General features: G+C 41.4%; 2 protein-coding genes across 2 annotated transcripts; one reads left to right on the top strand and one right to left on the bottom strand.

The window, feature by feature from the left end:
* The first annotated feature begins 10,045 nt into the window (after positions 1-10,045).
* Positions 10,046-21,969, top strand: LOC118405935 (fibropellin-1-like). The gene is made up of 13 exons (XM_035805790.1): positions 10,046-10,191; positions 12,090-12,280; positions 12,780-12,915; positions 13,264-13,557; positions 14,018-14,178; positions 14,490-14,613; positions 18,690-18,797; positions 19,138-19,359; positions 19,788-19,916; positions 20,108-20,224; positions 20,338-20,451; positions 20,646-20,723; positions 21,364-21,969. The coding sequence occupies exons 1-13, from the start codon at positions 10,113-10,115 to the stop codon at positions 21,477-21,479; spliced, it is 1,869 nt and encodes a 622-aa protein (XP_035661683.1). The 5' UTR covers positions 10,046-10,112; the 3' UTR covers positions 21,480-21,969.
* Positions 21,970-23,031: 1,062 nt separating this feature from the next.
* LOC118405272 (piggyBac transposable element-derived protein 4-like) lies at positions 23,032-26,286 on the bottom strand. Its single transcript, XM_035804684.1, has 2 exons — positions 25,491-26,286; positions 23,032-25,152 (listed from the first exon to the last, which is right to left on the bottom strand). Exons 1-2 carry the CDS (start codon positions 25,986-25,988, stop codon positions 23,740-23,742), a joined length of 1,911 nt encoding a protein of 636 aa, XP_035660577.1. The 5' UTR covers positions 25,989-26,286; the 3' UTR covers positions 23,032-23,739.
* Positions 26,287-27,955: the final 1,669 nt, after the last annotated feature.

Raw genomic sequence — 27,955 nt, 5'->3', positions numbered from 1 at the left:
TTGACAAGATTGAAAACGAGTGCATAGCAATCATTCACACGCAAAATTCTACAAGCCAGGTAACATTGCCAGGTTGTTGGAGATAAGGAATGTGTATCTTTAGCTGTCGGGAAATATTACGTTACAAGTATTCCCGCGCGCGGGACTCTGCCATGATTCTGAGATTAAAAATTAGAAAATACTTGCCAAACAAAAATTAGCGAAATTGGTGACAGTGAACATCGAATACGGTTATGTTTCGATAATGATAGGAAGGCCATGATCAATATTCAACTCGGATTACCCAAATGCCACCAGGTGCAAACTTTATCTTAATAATTTTTGGAGAGGTACTGTGTTTTGGAATACAACCAATCGGCATACTACTTCTGGGTGATTGGCAGATTTGCATCACTTCCTGCCATAACTGAAAAATAAAACACTAAAACAGCTAAGACAACAACTTTATTTCTTTGCTTGTTCTTGTCACACACAAGTGATATTAAGATGTAAGCTGCACTGTCTAGCCTCAAAAGGCGGTGCAACGCCGTCTTTATGCGGAAAGCAAAGAACTTCAAGGGGTGACAATGTCTGGCGTGGGCGGCCGCCCAAGTAGAGGGAGACATCGGCCACGCAAGGGACGATTTCAAGTGGCGCATCCGAGACAGACATGGAACACATCACCTCACCCGACGGAAAAATTCCAGCGGCTAGAAAATCATCTCTGCCAAATGGCCCGTACTGCCAACTGCGAAACACCAGGACGACTCAGACCAAAAGAAGACACTCCCGGCCTACTGGAAAGTATGTAATCTGTTCATGTTCAGACCAAAAATGTGCCAGAGCCAAGGGACATGTACCTACCGGCCCTTATGGACTTAGTGAATAACTTCAACCTATTACATAAAAAAAACAACGTCCAAATAGTTCTACTCCTATACACGCTATTCACGCCGCGGCCATGTTTACACGAAAACGAGGCTTGGAACGCAAGGAAACAAAATGGCCTCCTCGTGTTCCGTAACACAGTGGACCAAGTACCTAGGCAATATCCCGCCCTTGACGTTTGATAGCGTCGACGCATGGGCAAAAAAGTCGGCGAAAATTCCACTGTCACAACAGAAGAAGGGGTATTCAAATTTTATTGAAGGCTATGTGCAGGACGTTGAAGGTTCCTTTTTTTATGTTGTCTGTTTTGTATCATTACTTTGCCCGAATACGAGCGCGCGCGGCATACATTACTAACGGTTACTACTGGTGTACTGGATCAGCGCCCCCTGTTGGTGCCCAAACAGCATTACACAAGCCTGACATAACTTGCCACACCCCCTGCCGGTTTTGGTTACCGTAATGGTGACGTGACGATTCTTGTTACCGTGGCGGTAACCTAATGTCACAATGCCACCCGCGTTCGAACGAAAATTTGGAACAGGGTATAAAGAAGCTCTACAATGCGACAAGTGCGCACTGCGGTTTTCATACTAAAATATTCCAATTATACAAAGAGCCTGAGACAGGCGGGAGGGGGTAACCAGGGGTCCAAAACAACCAAAAAAAGACAGTACAAATGGCTCTGGTACTGACAAAAGTTCCGATGGGCATAACGGAGGTAGCCACATTAATGGGCGCAACAAAAACAGGTACTAGCAGCAAATTACAAAATAACAACAAACAAACCCTACGAATTGGTACTTCGGGAAACAGAGGAATCTTCAGCAGAAAACATGGGGAAGCTTAGGAATGTGTGTGAGGCGCGGGGGGAAAGCGTAAAGGACGGGGAGCCCGCCCTGACCATAGTCGCCATGGACGGGGCGTACAATAATCCGGCGTACACACAAAACTCAACTCAGGCAACCCTTCCAGTGGTGGAAACAGTGACAGGGGAGAACATGATGCTAGGGTATAGTTTTGCTAACAAACTTTGTGGCTGCAGGGGGAAGCACAAAAGCCACAAAGCAGAACACTGTTTAGAATACCTCAGTACTTACATGTCTTGTTTACTTTAGAACACCGTACCCGTTTTATTTATTTAGAACATAAAAGGTATTCTGTGTTCCGCAGATTTGTAAACTTTTCTTTTCATTTCACTGGCGAAGAACGGCCGGCGGATGCCGTTCGAAACGACTAAATAAGATTTGAAATATACCCAGAAATATAGACGGAATCATCTTCAATTTATTGTATTCTGGATTAATAATCTTTACAAATATACTATTGGTTGTTTAAAGTGCAGTAAAGTTTCCTTTTGTTCTTGAAATGGGATATAAATAGTTAAATATGTTGCTGTATATAATCTATTTTTGTTACTCTGGCAAGTGTTGTGCTTGCGCTATTCAAGGCTAGTTAGCATTTTTTTGGTATTTGCATTAGTCATTTGCAAAGTTATGTTGGTGGTGATATGCAAGACAAGCAAAATAATTCCTGCGATATAATTTCCTGTGAAACTCCTGTACATACAACTAAAATTTATATGCAGGAAATGAAATGTTGTGCCAATTTTTGTATTGCCACTGACCCACTGTTCATGAAATGTTCTTATTATAAGAAAAAACTGTCAACATGAATGCTACAATGTATCATTACATGTCATGTATCTAGTAGAAAATGATTACCATGAATTTCATATCATAAACTAAGAATTATATAAAACTTGTCTTGCCAGCTCCCGGACAGAGTCAAATGATATCTATAATGAATTATATTTTAGGCCCCCATAGACGTAGGCGGCGGCTTGCTATCGCAAGAAGTCGTGGCCGCCGATCGTTGTTTGCCAATCTGGCTATTCAATGACAGGCTGCTCGGGACGCGTCAGTGGTGGAGCGAACGCTGTGGTTCTGGGACCGTAGCAAGCACTGGTGGGAAACACGATGTCCTCCACAACTTTAAGGGCAAGGTCTGGCTGGAAGACTTAATGATGAGAATGGCCGCCTCGGTTTTTAATGTAACAAATCTTACTCAATTCAGGAAGACTGCAGCTTCCTGCTCTTGTAAGTTTGTCTGTTTGAAATAGATAAATAAATCCCGAGAGGAGACCGTCTTCGTGATATTATTAAGGAGCTCGATAACAAAACAGGTTTTCCGCAATGTGCTGGTGCGATCGATGGCACACATTTCCGTATAATCGCAGGATAGCCGAAGCGAAAATAGGAGCGAACTACTACCCGGATGGTACCCAGGCTAGTGACGACCCGCAATGCAATGAAACCAGGTGACACTGTGATACGTGTTGCCTGTGTCTAGTCAAGAAGGCAGTACAGTCCAATAGTACAGTTGATCGAGTTGTCAAGGAGGCAAGGAATTCGGTGATCAATGCGGTCTGTTTAACATTCTAAGTATTAGGTTGCATATGATGGTGTTGCAAATCCTCATGCTCGTACCAGTCACACGTTACACTAGTATTTGGTTTCACAACAATGTATTACATGTTACAATTGGATATATACGTTCCTACACAGAATGTTTATGCTGCAGTATGTTTTAACACTTTTTCTTTTCAAACACAGAAAGTTTAGCACAAATTTGTACCGTCCATCCTGCAACCGGGCTATGAGCTTTAATGACTGACTGTATCTGTTGTTCCTCTGCAGTCTGAGCAGAGATTTAGGTACACTCCAGAAGACCCTGCTGGCTCTTCACAAGTAGTGAGTTTTAAGGTGCTATCGGCTGCGTAGCTTTGCGTAGACGTAAACTCTGACATTGAGTGCAATCATGGTTATCTAAAAGATATCCTTTAAATTGTAACCAAATAATTTAATGTTCGGTAGTTAGTTAGCTAGTGGTGTGAAAAGATGACATTTACATTTTGCATCTCTCTCAACGTGTCCGATTGCATCTTGTTCACTTTGATCTATGACTATGTATGTAAAAAATAGACAGCACATCATAAGTTCATACACAGTAATATGCACATTGCACTTACACAGTAATGTGCACATACACAGTAATATGTATCCACTACACATTACTGTACAACACATACATGTGCACACGTACTGTAACACAGCTACAATGCAGACGACGAGTATTAACTATTACTTTATTAGTTTATAATTGACATGAAAGGTGATTAGATGTGTGCACAATGCCCTGCGTAGACATTCCCTACCGTCAACTGTTGATTGTGAAGCTGATATGACAGCGACTTAGCAATGGTACGACAGGGCACATGCATATAATTCCAGGGGTGTCAGGCAGACCAATTTTTCTTGCGATTAGGCCACAAGTGAAATTTATGGATGACATTTTACAAATATATTGCGCATTGATTTCGGAAAACATTCTGATAGCCTTTAGCGGTGGTGAACATATGAAAAATGTTAAAATATGTCGTAGAGGCTAGACTTCTATCGGTCCTATACTGTAATAGTTGTAAATCAAACCAAACTATTTTTTTCTTCGTTACCTTCAGCAAAAATGAACCTTCAGCAGCCGTTGTCCGTAAATGGCTTAGGGACCCCCATCAAGTCCAACGTCAAGGCATATAAAACATACAGTGACGCCCAGATGCAAGAGGCCATATCCGCTGAACGAATTTTTGACGCCTAAGAAGGCCTCATCCCATTTCCGTACGGATGTTAAAAGCCTTGGCCGGTGAAATTCACGAGAAAGAGTGTAATAAGTTACATACTGCTCCACGGTTTCGGGAGACAAGAGCCACGGAAAGGCTTGTGGCTGGTAGGAAGTGGTGGCGTTCGTTCAAAAAAAACGACATCCGACGATCACACAGTGAGCATAGGATCTGCTGTCCAGAGAGCGTGCCAAGATGTGTTTTCAAGATGTCATCGATGCTTTTTTCAAGCTATACAAAGACATGTTGGATAAGAACAATCTACCGCACCTTATCCACAACTGCGATAAGACGAGCATCTCTATGGAGATGAATAGAGGAAGGGTACTAGTTCCCAAGGGTGTACGGGGAGTACCGTCCAGAAGTTCTGGTACAAAGGACAGACTAACCTTCCACTTGGCAATCACCGCAGAGGGAAAGGCGCTTACCCCTATGATCATTTATTAGCAAAGTTTCCCAAGTGGTGCCTACCCACAGAAAGTACCAGACAACTTCTTATACGCTGTGTCTGAATCTGGGTTTACAGACAAAGACTTGTTTGAGAAATGTTTTTTTTTTGCAATCATTATATAAGGCAGGTACCACAGGAGAGGCCTGTCCTCCTTATCATGGACCAATGCGAAGCCCACCTGTCGGTGAAGACCACCCAACCAGCAATAAATGAAAATGTGATTCTCCTTTGCCTCACCCCCACCCCACACATACACCTCTCACTTCCTGCAACCCCTCGATAAGACATGTTTTTTCACCTTAAAAGACACTCTTTGGGACAATCGTCCAAGGGTTGATATTTGTAAACGCAACATCAGCCGCGTGCTGAATTAAGTATTTGGGAAGTCTTTCACGATGGCGACAGTCAAGAAAGGCTTTTAGGCTACCGGTATTTACCCCGTGAACGCAGATGCAGTACCCAAGCGTTGGCTTACTGTTGGGCAGGTGGACAATCAGGTTACCCGAACCCCTAGGGAGAGCCAAGACCAAACTTGCGGCCCACGACGTGCTCATTCGTTGGTCGTGAGGCTGGCCTCAGAAGAGATGGCAGATCTCCTCGTCCCACCGCTGCTTCCACAGAAGAAGATGAGAGTATCGAAAGAAATCGAGATGGCGAGTTGGAGAGAAGTAGAGGAAAAAATTTTGGCGAAAAAAAAGAACATATAATCACACATGACATATAGACATACAGAAACACATACATGTATACACACATAACGGTATGCACACAATGTATGCATGTACACACAAAGAAAAAATACATACGTAAATACATGAACACAACACCGTTCACACAAAAAACACACATTATACTGTAAATGCAGAAATGTTCGCGGTGGATTAATGTTCGCGGTTTTCGCGGTGACCACTTCACCGCGAATTTAAAACCACCGCGAAAATTCTTCTATTATGATATTAGATTGCAGTCTATGGTGTTACCGCGAACTTAAATCCACCGCGAAAAGTCCCTTTTCCCGCTACCGCGAAATTAAATCCCCGCGAACTTAAATACATTTACAGTATGGAGAAGGCGCTTGCAGCGGAGTAGTTGTCACATGTTACATTCTTCATTAAAATACACAAAGCCTCACCAATCATGAATACATGTTAGAATACATGTGCTATCTTCCACCACCCGTTGGCTTTGTTGCAGCAAAGATTGTAACAAAGGCCCGATTTACACGAGGCAAAAAAATCAAGCGACGCGCGTCCTACGTCACTTTTTTTCTCCGTGTAAAAGCGAAAACGACGCGCTGTGGCGCGCTGTGGCGCGACGCAGTGTGGCACCTCCGGAGGTGACGACCAACCTCGGGTAAACGGATCCGCGTCGCAGGCAACCCGCGTCCCGCGCTTCTCTAAACACAAGCCACGCCATTCTCGTCTGCTCGTCTGTCAGTAACTTTATTTCTTCAAAGTATCAAACGTTTTCTTCGGTTTGTTTTGTTTGTGTTTACAGGTATTTGCTAAACATGTCGCAGGTCAAACGCAGTAAGAAAAGTAACTGGTCCAATGCCGAAACGCGGTGGGTCACCAGAGGTCACGGCAATGCAGCGCGCTGTGGCGCATGGCCTTATTCTTCTTGGTTAAAGGTCACGTCATGCCCTTGTCTGAGTACTGCCATATGACACGACAATATCAGTAACGATAGCGCAGGGACGGGGACGAGGTGGGGCGTGGCTTTGGGACGGGCATTAACATTTCCAAACAAGCTGAACTTACGTTATAACCATGATGCGTGTTGAAGTCTGATCTTTAATTTCAGAAGAATGGACCAGCTGTATAACAGATTTGACCTAAACTACAGAACCTAAAGGAAGAGTGATTTTTTTTTCTTTACAAGGAAATGACCACTTGCCGGTTATGCCGCCAAACTCCCTGTGTAACATTGGATGTCAAAGCCGCAAGACATGTGCAGCGACCTGCCCACAATCTGAATCATACAAAACGTTTTGCGGAATACCGACACTTGGAGAGAGCTGAAGGAAAAAGCGACTTTGTCAACCTTGCGCATGATTAGATAATTTGCGATGACACATACAACAAGGTTCTAGCTCGGAGTGTGCCAACACTACGAAGGGTGATAATCAGGCTTAAAATTGTAATTTGTTACGACAAACGAACAATGGACAATTCAGAATAGAATAATATGCACGCCCAGAAATAAGACAGCCGTCCTGTTTTACTTACACTCGTCGTCAACAGGGACAACGGAGACAGTTTTTTTATGGAGAAATCTTCTCTTCAGTTGCAGTTTCGCTTGGGCAAATTTTACCCACGCCCAAGCCAATAAAATGCATTAAAAAAATATTCTATACAGATTATAACACATATTAAATCTAGACATCTTGCTGTAACCCTCCAATTAGTATTTGTGAGTACTTACAGAATAAAGAGACAATTTTTTAACAAAGCCAGTAGTTCCTTTCAGTGATTGCCAAGTAGAACGTGATTAAACTATTCAGTTTCAGTACAGCTTTCTAGAGCAAAATCCATTGGTTAATTTCAAATCAGCAATAAAACTGATATTCTCATTTGAACCGGCCAATCACAGAAGCAAGGAAGACAGCTTCAGAGGTAACATTTGTAACAGCAAGGAGGCACTCCCCAAGTTACAGGGAGCACACAACTTGGCCAGTGCAGGGATAAATGTGCCCAACTACTAGACGAGCTCATGGTCATCATCCAGGCAGAGCTTCAAGAACCTAGCAAGAGATAGGTTTCCAGATAGTCAAATGCTTACAGCCAAGACAGAGATCGGTATAAATTGGAGTCAGAACAGGCGGCTGAGGAAGCCCCAAATGACAGGTCCGATTGCTCCTGAGCCCCAAGTGACAACTGATAAAAGACAAGAACTTTTGTCACAGTGTGAGTAAAACATTATTTAATGACTACCCCGCGGCCTGTTCCACGGCGTTCTAGGTTCTCAATATCTCTGCCATCGATAGTGTCGTATCTTCTGACAGCTGTACAGTGGCGACGATCTCCTAATACTTGGTAGTGTATTCTTCGTGTGACTTGTTCTCAATTGACTCCCTCACATACACCCCGTCGTTGATTGGCACTGTTAGGCGCTGAGAGAGGACCAGTTGTATTTGTCAGGCCAATGTCAGCCACAGAGGACTTAGAAGGAGTGGACATGGAACCAGAAGAGACTTGGGATTGAAGGAGACTGAAGAAGGTATTGTTGTCGTGTCACATATCATGTTGCAAGCTGTACGTCCGAGAATAGTACAGGCTGCGCTGATGACAGAAAAACGAATTGTAAACACAATTGCTAGAGTAACGCTAAAACTTGCATAAAATGGTTTACTGAAAAATAATATGTGTTAAAAAATATGTGTTCTCAAATCTTTGACGTTATTTAATGGTAGCGTATTAGAACTATTGATTATTTGTTATCAGAAATCTCAGGGGGCATGTATTGTGTAAATGTTTTTCTCGGGGTCGTGCCATTATTATCAGTCTCATGTCGAGTATTTGAACTGATAAATTGCCATTTGTTGGCTATGGTTAAAGGAGGAGTTTTCCTTAACATCCAGGTAATGTTCAAATAAAGCCGATTTATTTTTCGACCAAAAAAATGCCATTTTTGACATTTCTATGAGAACGAGTGATCAATACGGGGCACATCACACACCTGTATGTGGTAGTGTCTGAACATGTAGAAGACTCGACGGCAACATTATCATGAAAATGCAGGATGTATTCCTTGTTTACCTCATAGTATTTTACCATTTCAAAATCAAATCTAATACAGGTTTTGTCCGCGCAAACCTTTATATAAGCTCTGGTTTGCTCCCGGTAGAATAAAAAGAATAACACACAAACAAAACACAGACAGACAGCAACAAAAAAACTCACGCAGCCATGGACATTACCTTCTTGGTGGAGGTAATAACAATTAACCCTCATCCGACCGTATGGGGTCATTTTTGACCCCAGACGTATATTTTTATCTGTCATAGCATCATTTTTCATCGGAGAAAAATTTCCTCCCATGAATTTGTTTGTATACATGTCTTACAACATCTACCAATTTTTCACCGACTTTTGTCCATTATTGTATAAGCTATACTTGAAAGTTTGTGTCTGGTTCGGTGGGGTCAAAAATGACCCCAGCCAATTATGAATCATTAATTACATAAATATCAAGACATTTCAATAAAATAACAGGCATTCCTCACCATTGCTATTACAGCAATATGTTATAGTTGCTTAGATGATTAAACACCGAATATTTTGAAAGAAATTTAGTATTTAAGTGTAAAACACAGTTTTTCGGCATTCTGCATAAATTATGATAATACACACTAATTACCTTTGCTAATGAAAGTGAAAATGTTTCTAATTAATTAAGAAACAATATATGGACAGAATGTGCAGAAGGAACCTACAAGAAAGATCTTTGCGGGAAAATGCACAAGAGTTATTGTATGTATGTGTTAAGATGGCGGAATACGGTGCATAATTAAGTAATAAATTTGTTACTTTTCACAAATATTGTATTTTTCTTGTTAGATAGCATTATTATGCTATAAGCATTATTGCTGCATCAAAACTTTTGTTTAGAAATCGATAAGACAAAACATTGTTTAAGTAGGTTGAGTATGGTAGATTTTCAGAGCAAATGTGGTTTCTCCTCATTTTCTGCATAAATTATGATAATGAGTAATAACTACTGACACCAAAACTTGTCAAAATATTTTTCATAGATTGGTGAAACAGTAAATACATAGAAATGACAAAATAAGCCAGCAGAAATATGTCTATGAGCAAAACAAAATGGGGTCAAAAATGACCCCATACGGTCAGATTCGTCGTAAAAATGTAACGGTCGGATGAGGGTTAACGATAACCTGTCTACACACTAACGATATCGGAATCTGGACTCTGCTCGGCTAATCTAAATAGCATGTTTGCACGTCTAAATCGTCAACTTCTGTCGATATAATCAACATTTACCGCCATTTGGTGTCGGTACGAGATATCGTGTAGTCAGTAGGACGAATAAAAGGCACCGAAAAATTGGCACCGTTTTCTAAAAGTATCATTGGCATAGGAGCCGTTTGCCGACATGGCTAATTCAGGCCTATGGTGGTCGCACAGACTGCTAGCCTTTGTACTTCTTAGCCATTTGCTGTTCGTGTCAACAGGTAGGTGCGATCACGAAAACACACACAACCACACGCATGTACATAAATGTATATCACAGAAGAGATTGACACTAGGGTAATTTGAAATTCTCCAAAAATAGATTTGGATTGTTTTTCTAACACTTTAATGTTCTGTTAACTATTAGTAAACTCAATAGTGTATAGCAGTCCATCGCTGCTTTAAAATTTCTTAAGTTATGCAACATGCTGTAATGCCAAAGAACCTTAATCCGACACATTCCAGCATATTCAGCACTGAACTATGAAAAAACAAGCAGGCTTTTGAGCAATTTGGAAACTGTTTAGTGCATTGTTTACTATGTTTCCCCGACCATTCGTACACGTGCATTGGTCTCCCACTTTCCGTAGTGTCTACAGAAAATAACACTTCAAGGAGAGCGTAACTGATAGCAACTCCCTTGGGATTCTATTCCCAGCGGAACTTTAATCCGTTACAATAATATAACGAGGCTGTTTATCAAATTTCATATTTAGAACGACAAATTTGTATCAATCGACCGGTACTTACACAAGGTTGAATTGGCAAATCAGCATGTCGGTAAACTGCTGATTATTAAGCCGCGATTAAAACATGGCCCAAAAACACATCAACCAATTGCAAATCCGTTCTGCTGTTCCACTACACGGATATAACGTTCTATAAAACTTTTCACCCGTTGTTTGGTAAGCAAATGGCGGTAAATACGATGGTTTGTGAATGGCTCCCCTAAATTTTCGCACATCACACTACCAACGGTGCAATGGCCTAGTGGTTAGAGTGTTCGCCTTGCATTCGGTAGGTCGTGAGTTCGATCCCCGGCCGAGTCATACCAAAGACTTTAAAAATGGTACATGCTGCTTTCTCTGCTTAGCACTCAGCACTAATGAGGAAGAGTATGGAAGTGAAACACACATCACTACCAGCGGACCAGCCCCCTGCTGTAGTGACTTGCACATGTGTGGCCCAAGGGCTACAGAAATGGAGATGGGCGCCACCCCTACGTACGGGTAACTTTAACTTTAACTTTTAACTTTAACACTACCAACTCCCTACAGTACGTCCTCGTGTCAGGGCTATTGGTTTCGCCGGTGAGATCCGTCTTGCTGACTTTGGATGTGAGCACTTTGAGAATAGGGGTGACGGAACGTGCTGTCAAAATGGCGCATGTTCGGAAGGCTGCTGAATTAAAATGTGACAAAGCCTACCACTGTACACGAAACAGGGACACTTCAAGGCATGTTGGTTGTCTTGGATGGACAGTTTATTAATTTTTCGCTATATTTACTGTGATGATGAATGTGTAATGTGAGGACGAAAAGTAAAACTGCTTGAATTTACGATCGCTGCCCCCCTCCCACGGCTTGATAAGTTAGGTTCTGCCCTCAGGATTTTTCTGCATGATATGATTCAGATAAGAGAGAATTTTCCCATGGATTCTACACTAGTTGAGCAGAGGTATCTGAAGACAACATTTTTTAAATCGTATTTGTCAGCTAACGAATTTAATCTTAGCATTATTGTCTCTTAGTTGACACAATGTAAAGTTAATCTTGTCAGTACAAGAAGAGCAAAGCCTTACATGGCAAATCAGTCTCGACTCATTAGTGATGATTTATTCTCCTCACTATCTTTGAAATATAGTTTTTGCCAAAATGTACCAACAATTTATATTGTAGTCCCTCTACCCCACCCTTCAATACTGTCCTCATCCCTATAGGTTTAGAGTCTACACACTCAAACCTGTACGGGTAACCACCTCCACATGATAAGGACCACCTAACCAAATGTCACCACTTTTAGTTCCTTAACAGTAAGACGAATGTAATTTAAGATATTAAAGGGAGTAGGAATATGGCATGTAGAGAGATATGGCTGATCAAATCTTCGTCTTTTTCAGCTCAAAATTCAGTCACCCTTCCTGATGATGGCACAACACGAACAAACCTTGGCGATGATGCTTTACTGGAATACGGGTATACAACCGAACCTGGTGCCAGTATGCTTTTTGAGGTGTGGAAAAAGATGCCATCGAGTGGCATTGGTAACAAGGCCAATAATGGATCATTTGATGTCTTTGCTGCTTATCGGGTAAGTATCGCTAACATGTAGTGATGTGTAGCAACGAAGGCACGTGTAGGTTGCACACAGTATTTGGAGTTGACCGAGTATTTGTCAAATATTGCTTAAAGTCAGGTAACAGCGTGTGTCTTTCAACGAATCTTGCTTAAATCAAGACAGGAGAATCTGACGTTATGGTCATGTTAACCTGCACACCTACAGGCCAGTGCAATGGCCGAGTGGGTAGAGTGTTCGCCTTGCATTCCATTCCATAGGTTGTAAATTTGATTGCTGGCTAAGTCATACTTAAGACTTAAGAAATGGTACATACTGCTTTCTCTGTTCAGCTCTTATGCTAAAGATTATGGGAGTTAAATGCACATCAGCACCAGCAGACTAGCCCCCTTCTGTAGTGGCTTTCACAAATGTGTGGGCCGAGGGCTACAGAAATTGAAATGAACGCCACCCCTAAGGGGCAACTTAAATTTGAACTTTCTAACAACTCGAACTTTTACTTTCTAACCTACAGGGCAGGGTAGAGCCTGTTGGAGAGGCCAGCCTGAGACTCTTGTCTGTCACCAAGGACGATGCCGGAGAGTACCAGCTCTCTACAACCTTCAGCGATGGCACCTCGGATAGGAAAGAGAGGACCCTCATCGTCCAGTGTAAGCTATATGTTTTATTACCAGGAGTTGAGGAAAATGTACATGTAATATAAAAGTGGAATCTGGTGAAAATGAATATGTAAAAGTATTCTGGAACATTTTTGTATTGCTACTGACAAACATGCTTTATAGAAGGCGAAAAATTGGAACATTTTGGGCATAGTCCTCATGGTTGGGCCGCACATCCTTAACAGCAACCTATTCTTTCAGGGGATGAATTTAAAGTAAAATACTGTAACTGAGAATCAAGGACATCTTGTCAGCTAGAATAACAACTGAGTTTTGTTTTCTTTACTAAACATCTCTATCTAGTGTGTGTGCACCATTGATCTTTTCCTTCTTGTCTAGTTGCACCAGAGGACACGACAGTCACAGCCACCCCTGGCCTGATAGCGCAGGAAGGTGTCACCGAGGTGTTGCTCACTTGCCAGGCAGGTGGCATCCCCGCACCCACCTACACCTGGACAGGTGCTAACCTCCCCGCCGATGCCGCACAAGATCCCAACACGGGAACCCTGACGCTCACCAACATCCAGAGAGCCGCAGCAGGCCAGTACACCTGCACAGCTGACAACGGAGTTCCGCAGCTCCCAGGAGACGACCCTGCAGCACTGACCAACAGTGTCAATGTCCAGGTCCAATGTAAGTTAATCACAGAAGGATTAATTTTCCTCCCTTTTACCTTTGCTTCGATTTTCAGCATTAGAAGGTAAGTTGTTGGTTTCACAGAACAGTAGGCTGAGATTCTAAGATGGATGTCTACTACACTGCTAAAGTCTGACCCTGATGGTCACGATGTTTAAAGTTTGAAAGTCCAACAGAGATGGATTTGTTAACAGGATCATGCCGTGATATAAGTTTAACAGGTTGTACATAGTTTTTGTCACAGTAGAACTTTGTTGCAAAATAGAGATAACTCTTAAATGTCACCAATAGCACTATGCATGCATGTTATTGATTTGGATGAAAAATCCACTTCAGTTTCAGGCAACTGATTTCTATAGTCTCCAGAGTGTGCTTGTACCTTTACGAGTGCCAGAAATAACATAAGGAATTTTCTAGCATGCCCTTCATTCTCAGTTGAACGCCTGTACTGTCCCAGATGGTCCCAGCTCTGCCACCATCTCCAGGGACCCAGTGGACAAGGTCGTCCAGTGGAGCACGGTCACCCTCAGCTGTGCCGTGGACACCGCCAACCCTCCCGCCACATACACCTGGAGCCGAATCAACGGCACCCTCCCCACCAACACAGACGAGGACAAGGTCAGTGCCATTCCGTGCATGGGTCGCCTACTCTGCTGTTCAAATGTCCCTATGCCCTAATTCTAGTATAGTATAGTACGCCACTGATATTATCAATTATTCATTCGCTGCTTGATATTATGTATATAACGTTACAGATATATATGTACATAGTAGTCTGATTTTATAAGTATTTCATTTTTAAAGATTTCCCGGTGATAGATACTGATCCAGTTTATTATATTGTAATATCAACTGCAATTCAGCCCTTGGGCTGCAAATGTGATACGTTTTTTTTTATTCTTCTTCGTAATAAAACCATTACACACAAGGTCGCCGGCACGCTGAGGCTGAGGTCCATCCAGCACGACGCTGTCGGAACCTACCAGTGCGCTGCATCCAACGGGATCGGGAACGCCGTGACCGCCACTCATGTTATTGATGAAGTGGAAGAAGGTATGGATACAAAGTCCGTGGTCTCTCTGGACTGTGGCTCTGTAAGAGTGCTGCTGAGGAACTGGATCGGCTTTTTCGAACTTTCCATAAAAAATTTAGAAATAAAACATACATTGTAATATTAGTAATGTTGTTTATAATGTATCCTGGTCCGACTTTCTAAGAATGTATCCGTTTACTCAGTAAGCATGTTTGTGATTTCTATGATGTATAACAGCTTCTTTCCTAACAGTTTTAATAAAAGTAGCGCCACGGTCCAGATCTCATTGTTTCTAACATAGTATGTTTCAAACAGTCCTGTTCCCATATAGAGTATTTTTCCAATAACCGTTGCCAAACTATCATATAAAAAACGTGTAGAAACATTTTCTATCAAGCATACGCAGAACTTGTTGAAACAGTTCCTTCAAAATATATGCACATGTTTACTCCATAGAATATTATTCTATGTAATGATATATGCAAAAAGGACAGGACTGGTTTCAGCTTTTCCAAATTGCACTTTTTCTTCAAGACCCTCTTTCTTGTAATAGTGTTACATCTCCAATTTGTAATTGGATTTTTATTATCTTCAAAATGATCAGTTAATAAAGAGTTAATCTCGGAATTAGAAGTAAGAAACATTAATAGCCATAATGAAAAATGTATAAAGACATTTTATAGCACTGGATAGTCTTGTGAACAACTTGGCTTAAAATTGCAAACTTTTCAAGCAAAAAATACCTTGCTGCTTGCAGGTTGTGGGGGTATCTTGCATTGACATTACAGGGCTCGAAGTTCGTTTTGGAGATTAGGTGCACTGGTGCACCGAGCTTAAAAAATTGGGTGCACCAAAAAACTTTGGGGTGCACCACTTTAATTTAAGTAGAATGTCAGAAAAACCTAATAACAAAACCGAGTTACATATTATCAAATTCTTAAACAAGTACCATGACAGAAATTCTTATTATCTTTCTAACACTTAGATGTCAAGAATATGATGTATACTAGTATACTTTGATATCTTTACATACAGAAACCCATATATAATATTTGTGTGCACCATGTGCACCCACAGAAAATAATTGGGTGCACAGCTCCAATTTTGGGTGCACCTGCACCCAGTATTTCGAGCCCAGCATCAATATTTGTAAATTCAATATTCAGAGCGGTGGAATGGTGGCAACATAAGCGATTTTTCTCCTAATTACTGTTGTGGGGAGATTTTTTAAACGATGGCTCAGTGTCCTAGCGATAACCCAGGTACTAAGAATACAGTCTTTATTGTACCAAATGTTTAAGTTTCATCAGCAAGGCAAAATGTTGATTAAAAACTTTTATACATGGTTTTGAAATCATTACCAATTCTAGTACATAGTATGCTTTTATTTCATTTTTTTGGCTTTGACAGTTTCATTTTGCTAAGTATTTTGGCAACTGACATCAAACTATGACAGTAAGATTAAATGTTCATGGATTTTTTTGGGGAAATGTTTAGTCTGAAACTGAAATCAAAAGAAACTGAAATGGTACAGCAAAGACTTTTCTGGGTTCTGGTACAAAATTGCACTTCATACACCTCCTAATGCCCTTTATAATAGCTGTCCTAGTGGCTAACCTGTCTTTTCACAGTCACAGCATTCATAACTGTTGTAGTATGGTCTTTTGTTATCTTTCCTGTCATTTCTGTGTGGCATTACTCAATTATGGGTCAAACGACTAAACTGTCTGTCTCTTACACTTCTTTTGTGTCATGTCGTTAACCCTTCATCATGGCAGACATCTAACCTGGAAAAACAGTGTGTCTTAACTTCCAGTTAAACACTAAATGTTTGTGTGGTTAACACTGTTTAATGGGGCTTTCTGTGTGTTGGTGGCACAACTTTGGTGTGCTTATACGGCTTTTATGACCAGTACATATTCATTTTATTTCATGAATAGTTTGGCTGTTCTAGGAGCATTGGTAGATAAAGGATTGGATTTAAGGTGAAATAATCATACGGAGAACAAAATTCTGTCTTGTATTTTTTGTTGTTTGTTGGAAAAGCAAAGCATTTTTGTAATCAGATTTGAATATGTGGTTAAAAATGTATGTGATATGACAGTTTGGACAATGACATATCTTTATCGCAAATTGACAATGTCTAGTGGGAAAACTCTAAACCTATTGTTGTTTTCTGGAACAGCCACTATATTTACTGGACTATCCTGATGTTATGTTTGTTTGAAATCCATTCATTTGTGCTTAGCATTTTATTTGTTACAAGCTGTAGGTCCTTTTTGATGCAAAATGCAGCGTTTTTGAAAGATAAAACAGTTCAGAATCATATGGTTTAACTGAAAGACTCCACCCAATTCAATTACTGTGAATGTACTTGGTTAGTAATTGAAAATAGGAAATTAAATTAATGTTGCATCTTTTGTTATTGAAAAGACATTTTCATTATGAATATTTTGAAATAGATTATTTTCAGTAGTGACTCATCAAAATGTGATTGCAAATCTTTGACAATGGATGGATGTTTCTGACAGCGCTAATGATGTGTATGTGTATTTCTGATTGATCTATTTTGGATATTGACAACAAATGTGTTTGCCATATTTTTATTTAGTACTTTTTTGCTTTCATTCAAATGCCATGTGATAATGGATCTTGATTTCTTTCTGTCTCTGTAAGATTTTATTGTACTATATTTAAGTTGACATCTTTTCTTTTTCTTTGACATGAGCTCCATGCGACCCCTTTCGGTTGGAAATATTAATGCATCAAGATTACGATTTCGCATTATTTAACAAACCTACTTTTGACCCCGCCTGCGCAGAGAGTCGTGTAGTATCGGTGGCTGAGGTACACAGTATGTTCTGCCCCCACTGGCTCAGATTTGGGTCTGCCCTCAACTTTAACTCTCTTGCGCCTGCCATCCTTTCTTCTATTTTCAAACTGTCTGCACACAGGGCAGTTGGTGGTGCGCAATGGCTACGCATATTGTTTTTGTATCCAATGTTTTTATTACACAGATTATTTCTAGAGCTGTGACGGATTTTTTGGGGGACGGGGGTGCCATATCAATACCGAAAATACTCAGCAAAAGCAATGTTCAAACTCAGAAAAGCAGTGTTCAAACAGGATACACAACAAGCATGCGGGCGTAAAACACCACCATCTTTGATATAAACAGACCAAACTATTCTAATAAAGGGCGATGCCTAGCAGCTACAAACATAGAACCAACGTCCCAAATTAGGGCCGGGATCTCCACTGTCCTTGAGACTGCAGCGAAATGTGCCCCGAAGAAAAACATTGCATGCGAAACATGTTGCTAATATTAAATGCACCGGTCACACCTGTCGGTACATTCCTTGTAATGGTTGGTAATGATGGACATTGCTTATTATTGTCAGTATTCTTATCTCCATTCGTGTTGTCACAGTCCAGTCCAATATATGTTATTCACCAAAAGGTTATCGAGGGCACCATTGAAATCATAGTTGTGGACTATGTCTCCACTTGACGATAACAGGCTAAAGTTTAGCACCAGTCGTGATGTTTGTTCGGCGAGAACAAATCAATGTATACAGCACAAGGTCCAGGAGACCATTGTAGACATCTTGACACGGTTCGACGGTGTGTAAAATTTTTGAAACTTAAAAATCTTCGTCATTTGGCTTCAACATGATGATCCACCGTCGTTTTATTCTGACGGTTGTGTTGGCAATCTGTGTAACACGGGCTAGAGCAGGTGGGTGATATATTGACGTGTGTCTGTTAAAAAGTTGTTACAGGATTTGACCATGTTTTAAGTTGCCCCATGGACCCTTCATTAGCATACGTGTACTCTATAAGCTCGCCCAGGGGGTTGTAATAACTTGATAATTGAAAACGTGAACATTGGGGGTACTTGTATTCACTGACATCGTCAAAACATGTACTATACCACTGATATGACTGTATTAATACATTAACGTTAACCAAAATCTAGCATGATAATTGGTCAGTACATTAACTGGTCATATACAAAAGTAAATGGCACAGCATTACATGTTTAACTTTCTTGACGTGAAGGACTTTACCTTAAAGTAAACGTTATCAATTACAGACTATTGCGCTGCAAATCCGTGTTGGTCCGGAGGAACGTGTTTGGGTGGCTCAACAAGTTACACCTGCACCTGTCCATCTGGGACCTTGGGACAGAACTGTGAAACAGGTGCGTGTTTACTGTTCGTTAAGTTCCATTCACTTCCGCCCAGTGTCCAGAATTCTGATTTTTTTTCAAACTCACAGAATGTGCTTTAGACATTATTTTCCATTTAGATATTTTTATTGACTTCGGTTAACAATTTCACACTGGTCACAGTGTTTTAGATAAAGCTCAGAATTATTGCTAGACGTTTATTTGTTAAACCTGTAATTCTTTCAGAGAAAAGGATGCCGTAGCCCCTAAGAATTTTGTACTGGGCTTTACATCTGTTACATTTGTACTGTTGAGCTTGTACTGTTTTGTGATTTTTTTTTCTTATGCCAATTACCTTGCCAAAACATTACAGTCCACAACAACAAGTGCTACCGACAGTCGCGAGACGCCCTGTCCCATAAGGAAGCCGCAGCAGCCTGTGTGTTCATGGGAGGGCAGCTGGTGGACATCAAGGATCCTCATGAACAGCAGATACTGAATGACATCATCCGGAGCACCAACGATGTCTCCCACTGGACATTCATGAAGTCACAGTCCCCCGAACTCCTCCATATCGATGGTTCTACCTTGTCGTGTAAGTTACGTATGCCAAGTCAACAATAGTGAACTCTACAGTCACAAGGGTCAGATTTTTAATGGGCACCCTTGTTTGCTGCATTAATCTTTAGGGTATACAAAACTGAATACACATTGTAAAACTTAAGGGAAATTTTACTTTAAGAACATTCTCATTATAGTATATATATATATATATATATATAGTTAATATTCGTAAGTTATTCTTTTATGGCTTTTTTTCACGCCGGGTATAGACGTATTGACGAAGATAGACAGAAACTGTATAATGAAAATTCCGACAGCGATTGGAGTGGATAGCATTTACTTGGTAGATTGGGGGGCATTTGATTGGACTTTGTGTTCTTTGTATGTTTTCCAGCCCCTTTGATATACAAATACAGTATCCTTTTACGTTTACGTTTATTTTATTTTTTATTTTTACAGTGCAGTCGTCTTGGATGGCTAGTGATATCTACGGCCCGTTCGACATCTGTGTGCTGCTGGACCGGGAACAGAGTTACAAAGGAGACTTCCACGCCTGCACAGAACAGCACAACTACTTCTGCGAGTCCCGTAAGTCATAGATACGTTTACTTTTGCTAAATTATTAACTAGCACATGTCAATAGTAGCTAAATAGTATGCATTTGAGGGTGTGTTAATTAATATATTGCCTATTTATTTTCAAATTGGTTGTTTTCGATATATTAAATTTTTGCACCATGTTGACCTTCTCACTAACTGTACCTGCATCCCTTCCCACAGCTGTGATCCAATGCCAACCTAACGTGTGTCAGAACGGCGGATTCTGCAAGTCCTGCTTCAATGGTTCCCCCATGTGTGCCTGTAGTCCCGGATACACCGGCGTTTTCTGTGAAACGGGTGACTATTAGGAAATTGGCTTTGAAATGTATCTACCTTATTTGACAGTGCTACTTCTTCAATGTTTCTACACCCTTGGAATATCTAGCACGTCAATTTCTCTTCTTTTTCAGACATAAATGAGTGTGCATCTAACCCTTGTCAGAATGGTGGAACGTGTCATGACCATGTCAACTCCTTCGCCTGTTTCTGTCGTCTTGGATACGACGGAGATGTGTGCGAAAACGGTAAGTTTGAAACGGGTTATATTGTGTGTATTTTATCGACAGTAAGGAAAGGCGTTGACTTGACTTGACTTTTCTTTCCTAATTTTTATGACAAGATATATTTTCTATGTTTGACTAAGTGTTAAGTATCTATGATGGTTATGCTGACATTTAGCAATAATCATATTATCTAAGATATCTCTTTATTGTTACAGATATCGACTACTGTGCCACGAGCCCCTGTCCACCTGGTTGGACCTGTGTGGACCAAGAGGTTGGATTTCACTGTGATGGTAAGCTTTTTTTTTCTTAAAACAACATCTTTGTAACACAAAAATCAATCTGTATGTACTGGCAAAGATATCACACTCACATGTCAGGGCTCCCTATGTGTTCTTCAAACAGTGACCATGGGATCGATAAATCCCGTTCTGTTAATCAGATACCCTCCCCTCCTGTAATTGAAAGAAAAAATTAAAGCAAATTACGTCACCGTGGATGACCAATAGGTAACGTGATTGGCTGATTTCTTCGAGTAATAGTAGGGGCGTGTCTAATAGTCTGGGGGCTAATCTGCGTTATCTAGGCGATTCGTTTACGTTTTTGCAGGGCCGTTGCATTGCAGAAATCAATGTGGTCAAACACTGAACTATGCCTTTATAATTAGCGTGGGGGGATTTGGGATGACCCTTAAAAAATAACCGGATATTCATTTACCCTGGACATAGACATAGGGACATATGATCCACAACAATGATAATGTAAATGATCTATATTATTTTTACAACACAGAAGTATTAGAGTCAGTCTCGAGAATATGCTGTTACTATCGCTTTTTAGTCAACATCCTATGGGTAAATTGCTGTAGTGTCGATTTCATTCAAAGTATTTCAGCACCGTTAACAGGACATACTTGTTAAAATGTTCCAACAGTGCCCAATGGAGCGAAAGCCAGGTCCACCCTTTGTATGGCGTCCCCCTGTGGTTCTGGATGGACCTGTGAAGATACCGGTCCTCGTACTGGCTACACCTGTACTCCAGGATCTTAATCCCACTAAATTCGAGCATCTTTCTATCCGTCTATGAAACCGGATTTGCCTTTTGGAACATGATACATAACAGTAATTCATGTGCTGCACAATATACCGTAGTTTCATCAATATTATGTTTGCCAAGTATTCATAAAAAATTGCCTAATATTCACAATATACAGACAATCTTGACGGGGTCATTCATAAAAATTCAATTCGCATCATCCCCGCACTGTTAACGGGAATCAATCAAACTAAAGTACAAACTACTTACCATTCGTGACATTTTCTATTACATAGGTTTTACAACAATATTGGTCTTTAAAAGTTATTTTTGTCTAACTTAAATAAAAGCAAAAGATGCGTACTATATGTACAACTTTGAATTAATCGAATTTCTTGGCAATAAGATTCAATGCAATGTTTGCAAAGTTTCTTGTCTGCATGTCTGCACATTCTTTTCACTGCAATATCTTACTCTTTGAAATAAAATACTGTATAACAAGAAGCTTTAGAAGGAATACATTTAATAAAACGTCCAATGATTCAGATATGGAAAAGCAACATTTTAGCAGAGATGTAATATGTCTTCTTGGTAAATTTTGACGTTATTTAATTGTGGCGTTTTAGAAATATTGATTATTTGTTATCGTTAATCTCCGGGAGAATGCATTGTGTTGATGTTTTGTTCGGGGTCGTGCCATTATTATCAGTCTTATGTCAAGTATTTGAACTGCACAATCTACGGGAGGGCTATAATCCGTGAGAAAGACAAATATCATTTGTACTGCTCTCTCATTTGGATAACATTGCATTGGACTTTGAACCCACCTAACTTAGAGTAGTAATGCGAGGCACAGCACCTACCTGTATGAGGCAGTTTCTGAACATCTAGAAGACTAGAAGGCAACATTATCCTGAAAATGCAGAATGTATTCTTTGTTGACCTCATAGTATTTTATCTTTTCGAAATTAATGTAATGCAGGTTTTGTTAGCGCAAACCTTTATATTTGGTTAAAGGCAGCTATAAGCTCTGATGGGCTCCCGGTAGAATAAAAGAAAAAGAAAAAAACACACTCAGACAGACAAAAAAGCTCACGCAACCATGAGCATTACCTTCTTAGTGGAGGTAATAACAATTAACGATAACCTGTCTACACACCAACGATATCAGAGTCTGGACTCTGCTCGGCCAATCTAAATATCATGTTTGAACGTGTAAACCGTCATATTCAGTTGATATAATTGGCACTTACCACCATTTGGAGTTGGCACGAGTTACCGTGTAGTCAGTAGGACTAATAAAAGGCTCCGAAAAATTGGCGCCATTTTCTACAAAATCACTGGCGTAAGAGCCATTTGCTGACATGGCTAATTCAGGCTTATGGTGGTCGCACAGACTGCTAGTCTGTGTACTTCTTACCCATTTCCTGTTCGTGTCAACAGGTAGGTGCGATCATAAAAACACACACAAACACACGCATGTAGATATACATGTACATAAATGTATATCACAGAAGAGATTGTCAATAGGGTAATTTGAAATTCTCCAAAAATAGATTTGGATGAATTTTTCTAACACTTTAATGTTCTGTTAAGTATTAGTATACTCAATAGAGTATAGCAGTCCATCGCCAAGTCCAAAGTTCTTTATGCAACATGCTGTATACCACTCACTAGTTTGTAACAGTACCTTAGTCTGGCTTACTTTACAGTTATATAGAATTTCGTTAAAGTTTAAGTGACATGTACAATCGCACATACACGCACAATCGCATACATACGTACAGTTTTATACACAGCAACTATTTGAGGATATATACTCTATGAATATGTGTATTCTACACACAAATGTGGCATACTCCATCATATGCTTAAACGCATACAAACATATTTACAGACACGTATACATACATAGACATGCACACATGAATACAGTCACGCAAACAGGGACATGCACATATAAGAACACATGCATAGAAATGCACACACAAATATGAATATAAATACATACAGAACAGAAAGATAGAATTGCGTCTTTGGAAATTCGACCGCGGGTTGACGCAAATGTCCTCCTTTCTAACAGCCTTTCTTACAACAATCTTCTATTGCTGATTTATCTCAAAAATGGAAGATCAAAATAAATCTCAGAAGCACAACGTATTGCTAATCATAGTAAGACATCGTGAAATGTACTTTAAATGTAGAATATATTTGTTATTGAGTTAAATTAATTCACCCCTTGTTTTAATATCGAAAAAAATTTTTCTGAAAATCTCAGTTATTGATGTACGTATCCTTTACTATATCCTCCAAGAAATGGCGACCAGTGAGCCGTTGCAGGACAGCGCCACTTGCACTCAGACTTTTCCTCTGTGGCTTCGCATATCCTGATGTGGAGATGAGTTGTTTCACAATCTCTCTTCGGAAGACCTTGTGAAGTGGCTTTGGTTCTGCTTGTTGCTCGTCATCATCACCATCCGTGTTGTTTGCTCTTTGCAGTGCTCTTTGCTGTGCTCTTTGCTGTGCTCTTTGCTGTTCTTTGTGTTCTTTGTACAGGATGAATGCATTACAGATGCCAAGACTGTAAATGTGGAAGAAAGCCTTCTTCCACCACTTTAGGGAGCGCCTTCTGAAGCTCAAGTAGGCCACCATCTGATCCGAGGTGTCTACAGCACCCATGGACAGGTTGTACTCATGGATACACTCCGGCTTCACTTTCTCTTCCCCACGATGGTTGTTCTTCTTCGTGCCGACAAGCTTTGCACTGTGTGCAGTTGTCAACATCTTGACATCCCTCCTGTCCTTGTACTTCACTGCAAGGAGGGGTCCATTTGCCATGCAAAACTTCTGTTGGGGCGTAGTTACTGAAGCGTCTTTGAATGCGTCTGGGACGCCCTTTCTGTTGCGCATCGTGCCACAGGTGTTGGTGTTGGCATCGGCAAGGTCAAGGAATAGCTGTGGCGAGCTGTAGTAGTTGTCGCAGTACAATGTTCGGCCTGTCCCGACGTAAGGCTCCATTAGTCGCATAACAATGTCATACGTCAGCCCCTTCTCTGATGGTTCCTTGCCCTTCCCGCCATACAGCTCAAAACAACAGCAGTAGCTGTTGCTTGAGTCACACAGCTCGTAAGCTTTGAGCCCATACTTGTCCGGTTTGTCTGGATTGTATGTTCGGAAATGCACATTTCCCCTGAAGGGAACCATGCCCTCGTCGATGCAGATCTCTCTGCCGGGCGACCATGTTGACTTAAACTGCTGTGTGATAGTTGGGTAGAATACCCCCAGTTTCTGAAACGGATCGTATTCTGGGTCACCACGGGCCTTGTACTCATCGTTGTCATTGAGGTGCATGAACTTGAATATGAGCTGAAACTTGTCGCGCGACATGACTGACCGGAAGAAGGGTGTTTCCTGCACCTCATCCACCGACCAATAGTCATTGATGTCTTGTTGGTGAATGATACCCATCGCTATAGTCAAAGCCATAAATGCTTTCATATCTGGCTCGGTAATTCCATTCTCCGGCCAGTCCCTTGGACGTGAGTTTGGGGGCAGGCCAGGTTTAGGGTTCTGGGCAAAGAAGTCCTCCGCATATTTGTTAGTCTGCTCTGTGAGAACTTTGTATAGATGGTCCGGGAACATGAGGTTTAAAAAGTCCAATTCCACAGGATCATCTGGCAATGTGACCTGAAGAATGACAGAATATAATCTTATAAGTCAAATAAGTCTGTGTGCACTTGTGAAGTAAAAGTACAATGTCGAGGTATGTTCAAGAATGGTAATGAAATGATATAGTAGCAAAGTCCACCAATGTGAGGGAATTATCAATATCAATATATAAATATAAAGCAAAAGACAGAATGAAAATCTAAAGGCACGTTTTTTTATAGTATTCAGAATAATAACATACACTTTAGTAGCCAAAAATGTCAAATACCGAATGAATCACACGAAGTAACGTTACACATATGGTAGATAGAGATAGCAAAAGTGTCAAAATAAATAACAAATAAAGATTAATTTACCTGGTCAGTAAACCCCCGCTCTGCAGTAAAAGGATGGGGAGGCTGGGGCAAAGTGTCACCATCCACCTCTTGCCAGTTCTCATCGGCAAGACGGGAATCCAAGACAGCTGTTCGGCGCGTGCCACCGGGAGTTGTGCGTCCCCGAGCGCCACGTCCGCGGGTTGCAGGGCGACCACGCCTGCCTCGCCCCCTTGCAGAACTTGCGCCTCTTCCCCTGCCGCGTCCACGTCCACGACCTCCTCGAGCTCGTCCACGACGTCCCCGGCCGGTACCCCGAGCTCTTCCACGGCCATTGGCACCGTTGTCGCCCGTGTCAAGTTCATCAAGATCGTCTGAGGGTCCCTCTCCGCTAGCCCCGCCAGGGCTTGGAGAACGAGGTGGGGACTCGTCGTCTTCGCTGCTGCTCTCATCAGAATCTTCGGTCGAAGTAGGATATTCTGGGTCTGAATCGTTCGAAAAAATCTCCTCGTGTACTTGTCTCAACGAATACCGACTCATTTTGGCGTTTAGATAACAAATTTGCCGCCAGAAACACCCAAACAAAAGAAGTAAACAAACTAGCGGACGACGTTCGCCATGTTGCTCATTAACATAAATTATGCCGCGCAAAGCACCACGGGATAGATTGCGCAATCGGAAAAATGACCCTTAACCTTTTGGCGGGAGATGCCGCCAAGTTACTTCCGGGTTTCCCTCGGTTCGCGGGTGTATGACGCATTCTTACCGGAAATACACCCACCCGGTTGTATAACCGGGCCCGCACACAGGCACTGCTTGTGTACCCGGTTGTATAACCGGGCCCGCAGGACAAGGGTTAATAAGGAGTTAAACTAATTCACACCGTGTTTTAATATTGAAGAAAATTTTCTCTGAAAATCTCAGTTATTGATGTACGTATCCTCCACTATTTCATGACGCTTGGTATTGTATTCAAAATATTGAATCTAGGAAGGCGTTTCAGTACAGGAGTTTGCAACTTTTACGACATCCAAATCGTGCGACAAGCCACAATCAGAAACCTGCTAGTTATCTTCGTCGGTACGTCCAGAGTGGTGTTTCACACTCCTATACTGCAGCCTACTGTTTCCGCATTGCAGATGGAGTCGAAGTCATCGGAGCCAAGCCGGGACTAACTGATCTAGGTCCCCTAGGAAATTAGATAAAAGGAACACTTGAATATCATTGGAACTATTTGGAAGCTACATTTTATTAACAATAAACCCTTACTGATAAGCAAGCCACAAAGAATTAATATGTAGAACACCTGTCCGTCTGGCCCCCCATTACAGGTTGCTGCTGTACCACCTGCTGATTTTCTCCATACAGTTGAACAAGGTCGGGTGTGCTCTGTTGTGTCTGCGGCTGCAGTGGAGTATATCCTTTGTGAGGGGTATTGTGCCGTGATGGCGCCAAGACTGTGGGGTCTGGCATTGGTCTCCTCGGCAGTGCCACTGGTTCGTTAGGTAGCCAGCGTTCTCATGAAACACGAAGCATGATGAAGTTCAGGACATTTAGGCGCCAATTACACCTAATGGCTTAGTAATGCTATTTTTACAGTATGTTGTTATTCATTGTTATTGTGTTGTTTTTATGTATGCGCATGTGCCCAGGATTGCCTGAAAAACAGGTCAACGCTGACCTGAGATGTATTCCTGGTAAAATAAATAAACTGAAGCGTATGGTCGTTTCGAAGGTCTCCCTCTGTACCGGTAGAAATGGGCTCACTCGCTCATTCACTCATTCTCGCCGCATATCAGACTTCGCTGAGGCGGGCCGACATCGCTCTTCAAGTCTTCCTGTCTGAAGCTGCTCTCTGCACTCCCTCCCAAGGGTTGTCCTCCCCTCTTTCTCTTTCCAGCTGGATACCAGCTCAGCACTACTCTGGGGAGTCGCTGTCTTGGTATTCTCACAACATGCCCCAGCCACCGTAACCTTGCTTTCTGGATAAGTGTGGAGAGCCTAGGTTGTCCAGTACGGTTTTTGACAGTGTCTTTACTGATGTGCTGTTGCCATCTGATCCTTAGGATGGCTCTTTGCCATCTCTGGTCTGCAGCATCTAATCTCTTTTCCTGGTTGGAAGTTAGTTGCCAGGTTTCGGCTCCGTACATGACCGTAGTGAGTACACAGGCATTGTGGATGCGAATCTTTGTTGCAATCCTTATGTGCTTGTCTTTTCAATTTTCTAAATGCAGTTGGTCCTATTCTGTTTCTGATTTCAATGCTAATTGGTGATGGGCTGATGGGACACGAAAGCAAGTTGAAGTGAGCCACTGACTCCACGCAACCCTTTCATCCACTGGTTCGTGACTCTCCTTGGCGATGTTTTCCACCTAACAAGGAAGACGAAAACATGTTAATTGTATAGAATATAAAGTATTCTGAGTTGTCACTGTGACAAAACGTTTAACTTAACAAAGCCTAGTAAGTAAATGTTTAATTCTTGCTGTGCCCTGCTCTTCTCCTGG

This window comes from Branchiostoma floridae, chromosome 18 (assembly GCF_000003815.2).
Source record: "Branchiostoma floridae strain S238N-H82 chromosome 18, Bfl_VNyyK, whole genome shotgun sequence".
NCBI classification, from domain to species: Eukaryota; Metazoa; Chordata; class Leptocardii; order Amphioxiformes; family Branchiostomatidae; genus Branchiostoma; species Branchiostoma floridae.
This window is presented reverse-complemented; position numbering and strand designations above follow the sequence as displayed.

Bases quoted from the DNA above. Each gene is read 5' to 3' on its own strand.
- LOC118405935 (XM_035805790.1), top strand. From the start codon at position 10,113: ATGGCTAATTCAGGCCTATGGTGGTCGCACAGACTGCTAGCCTTTGTA. The intron at 12,281-12,779 runs GTAAGTATCGCT...TCTAACCTACAG, and splicing joins ATGTCTTTGCTGCTTATCGG to GGCAGGGTAGAGCCTGTTGG. The intron at 13,558-14,017 runs GTAAGTTAATCA...GTACTGTCCCAG, and splicing joins TGTCAATGTCCAGGTCCAAT to ATGGTCCCAGCTCTGCCACC.
- LOC118405272 (XM_035804684.1), bottom strand. From the start codon at position 25,988: ATGAGTCGGTATTCGTTGAGACAAGTACACGAGGAGATTTTTTCGAAC. The intron at 25,153-25,490 runs GTAAATTAATCT...GTCATTCTTCAG, and splicing joins AGCGGGGGTTTACTGACCAG to GTCACATTGCCAGATGATCC.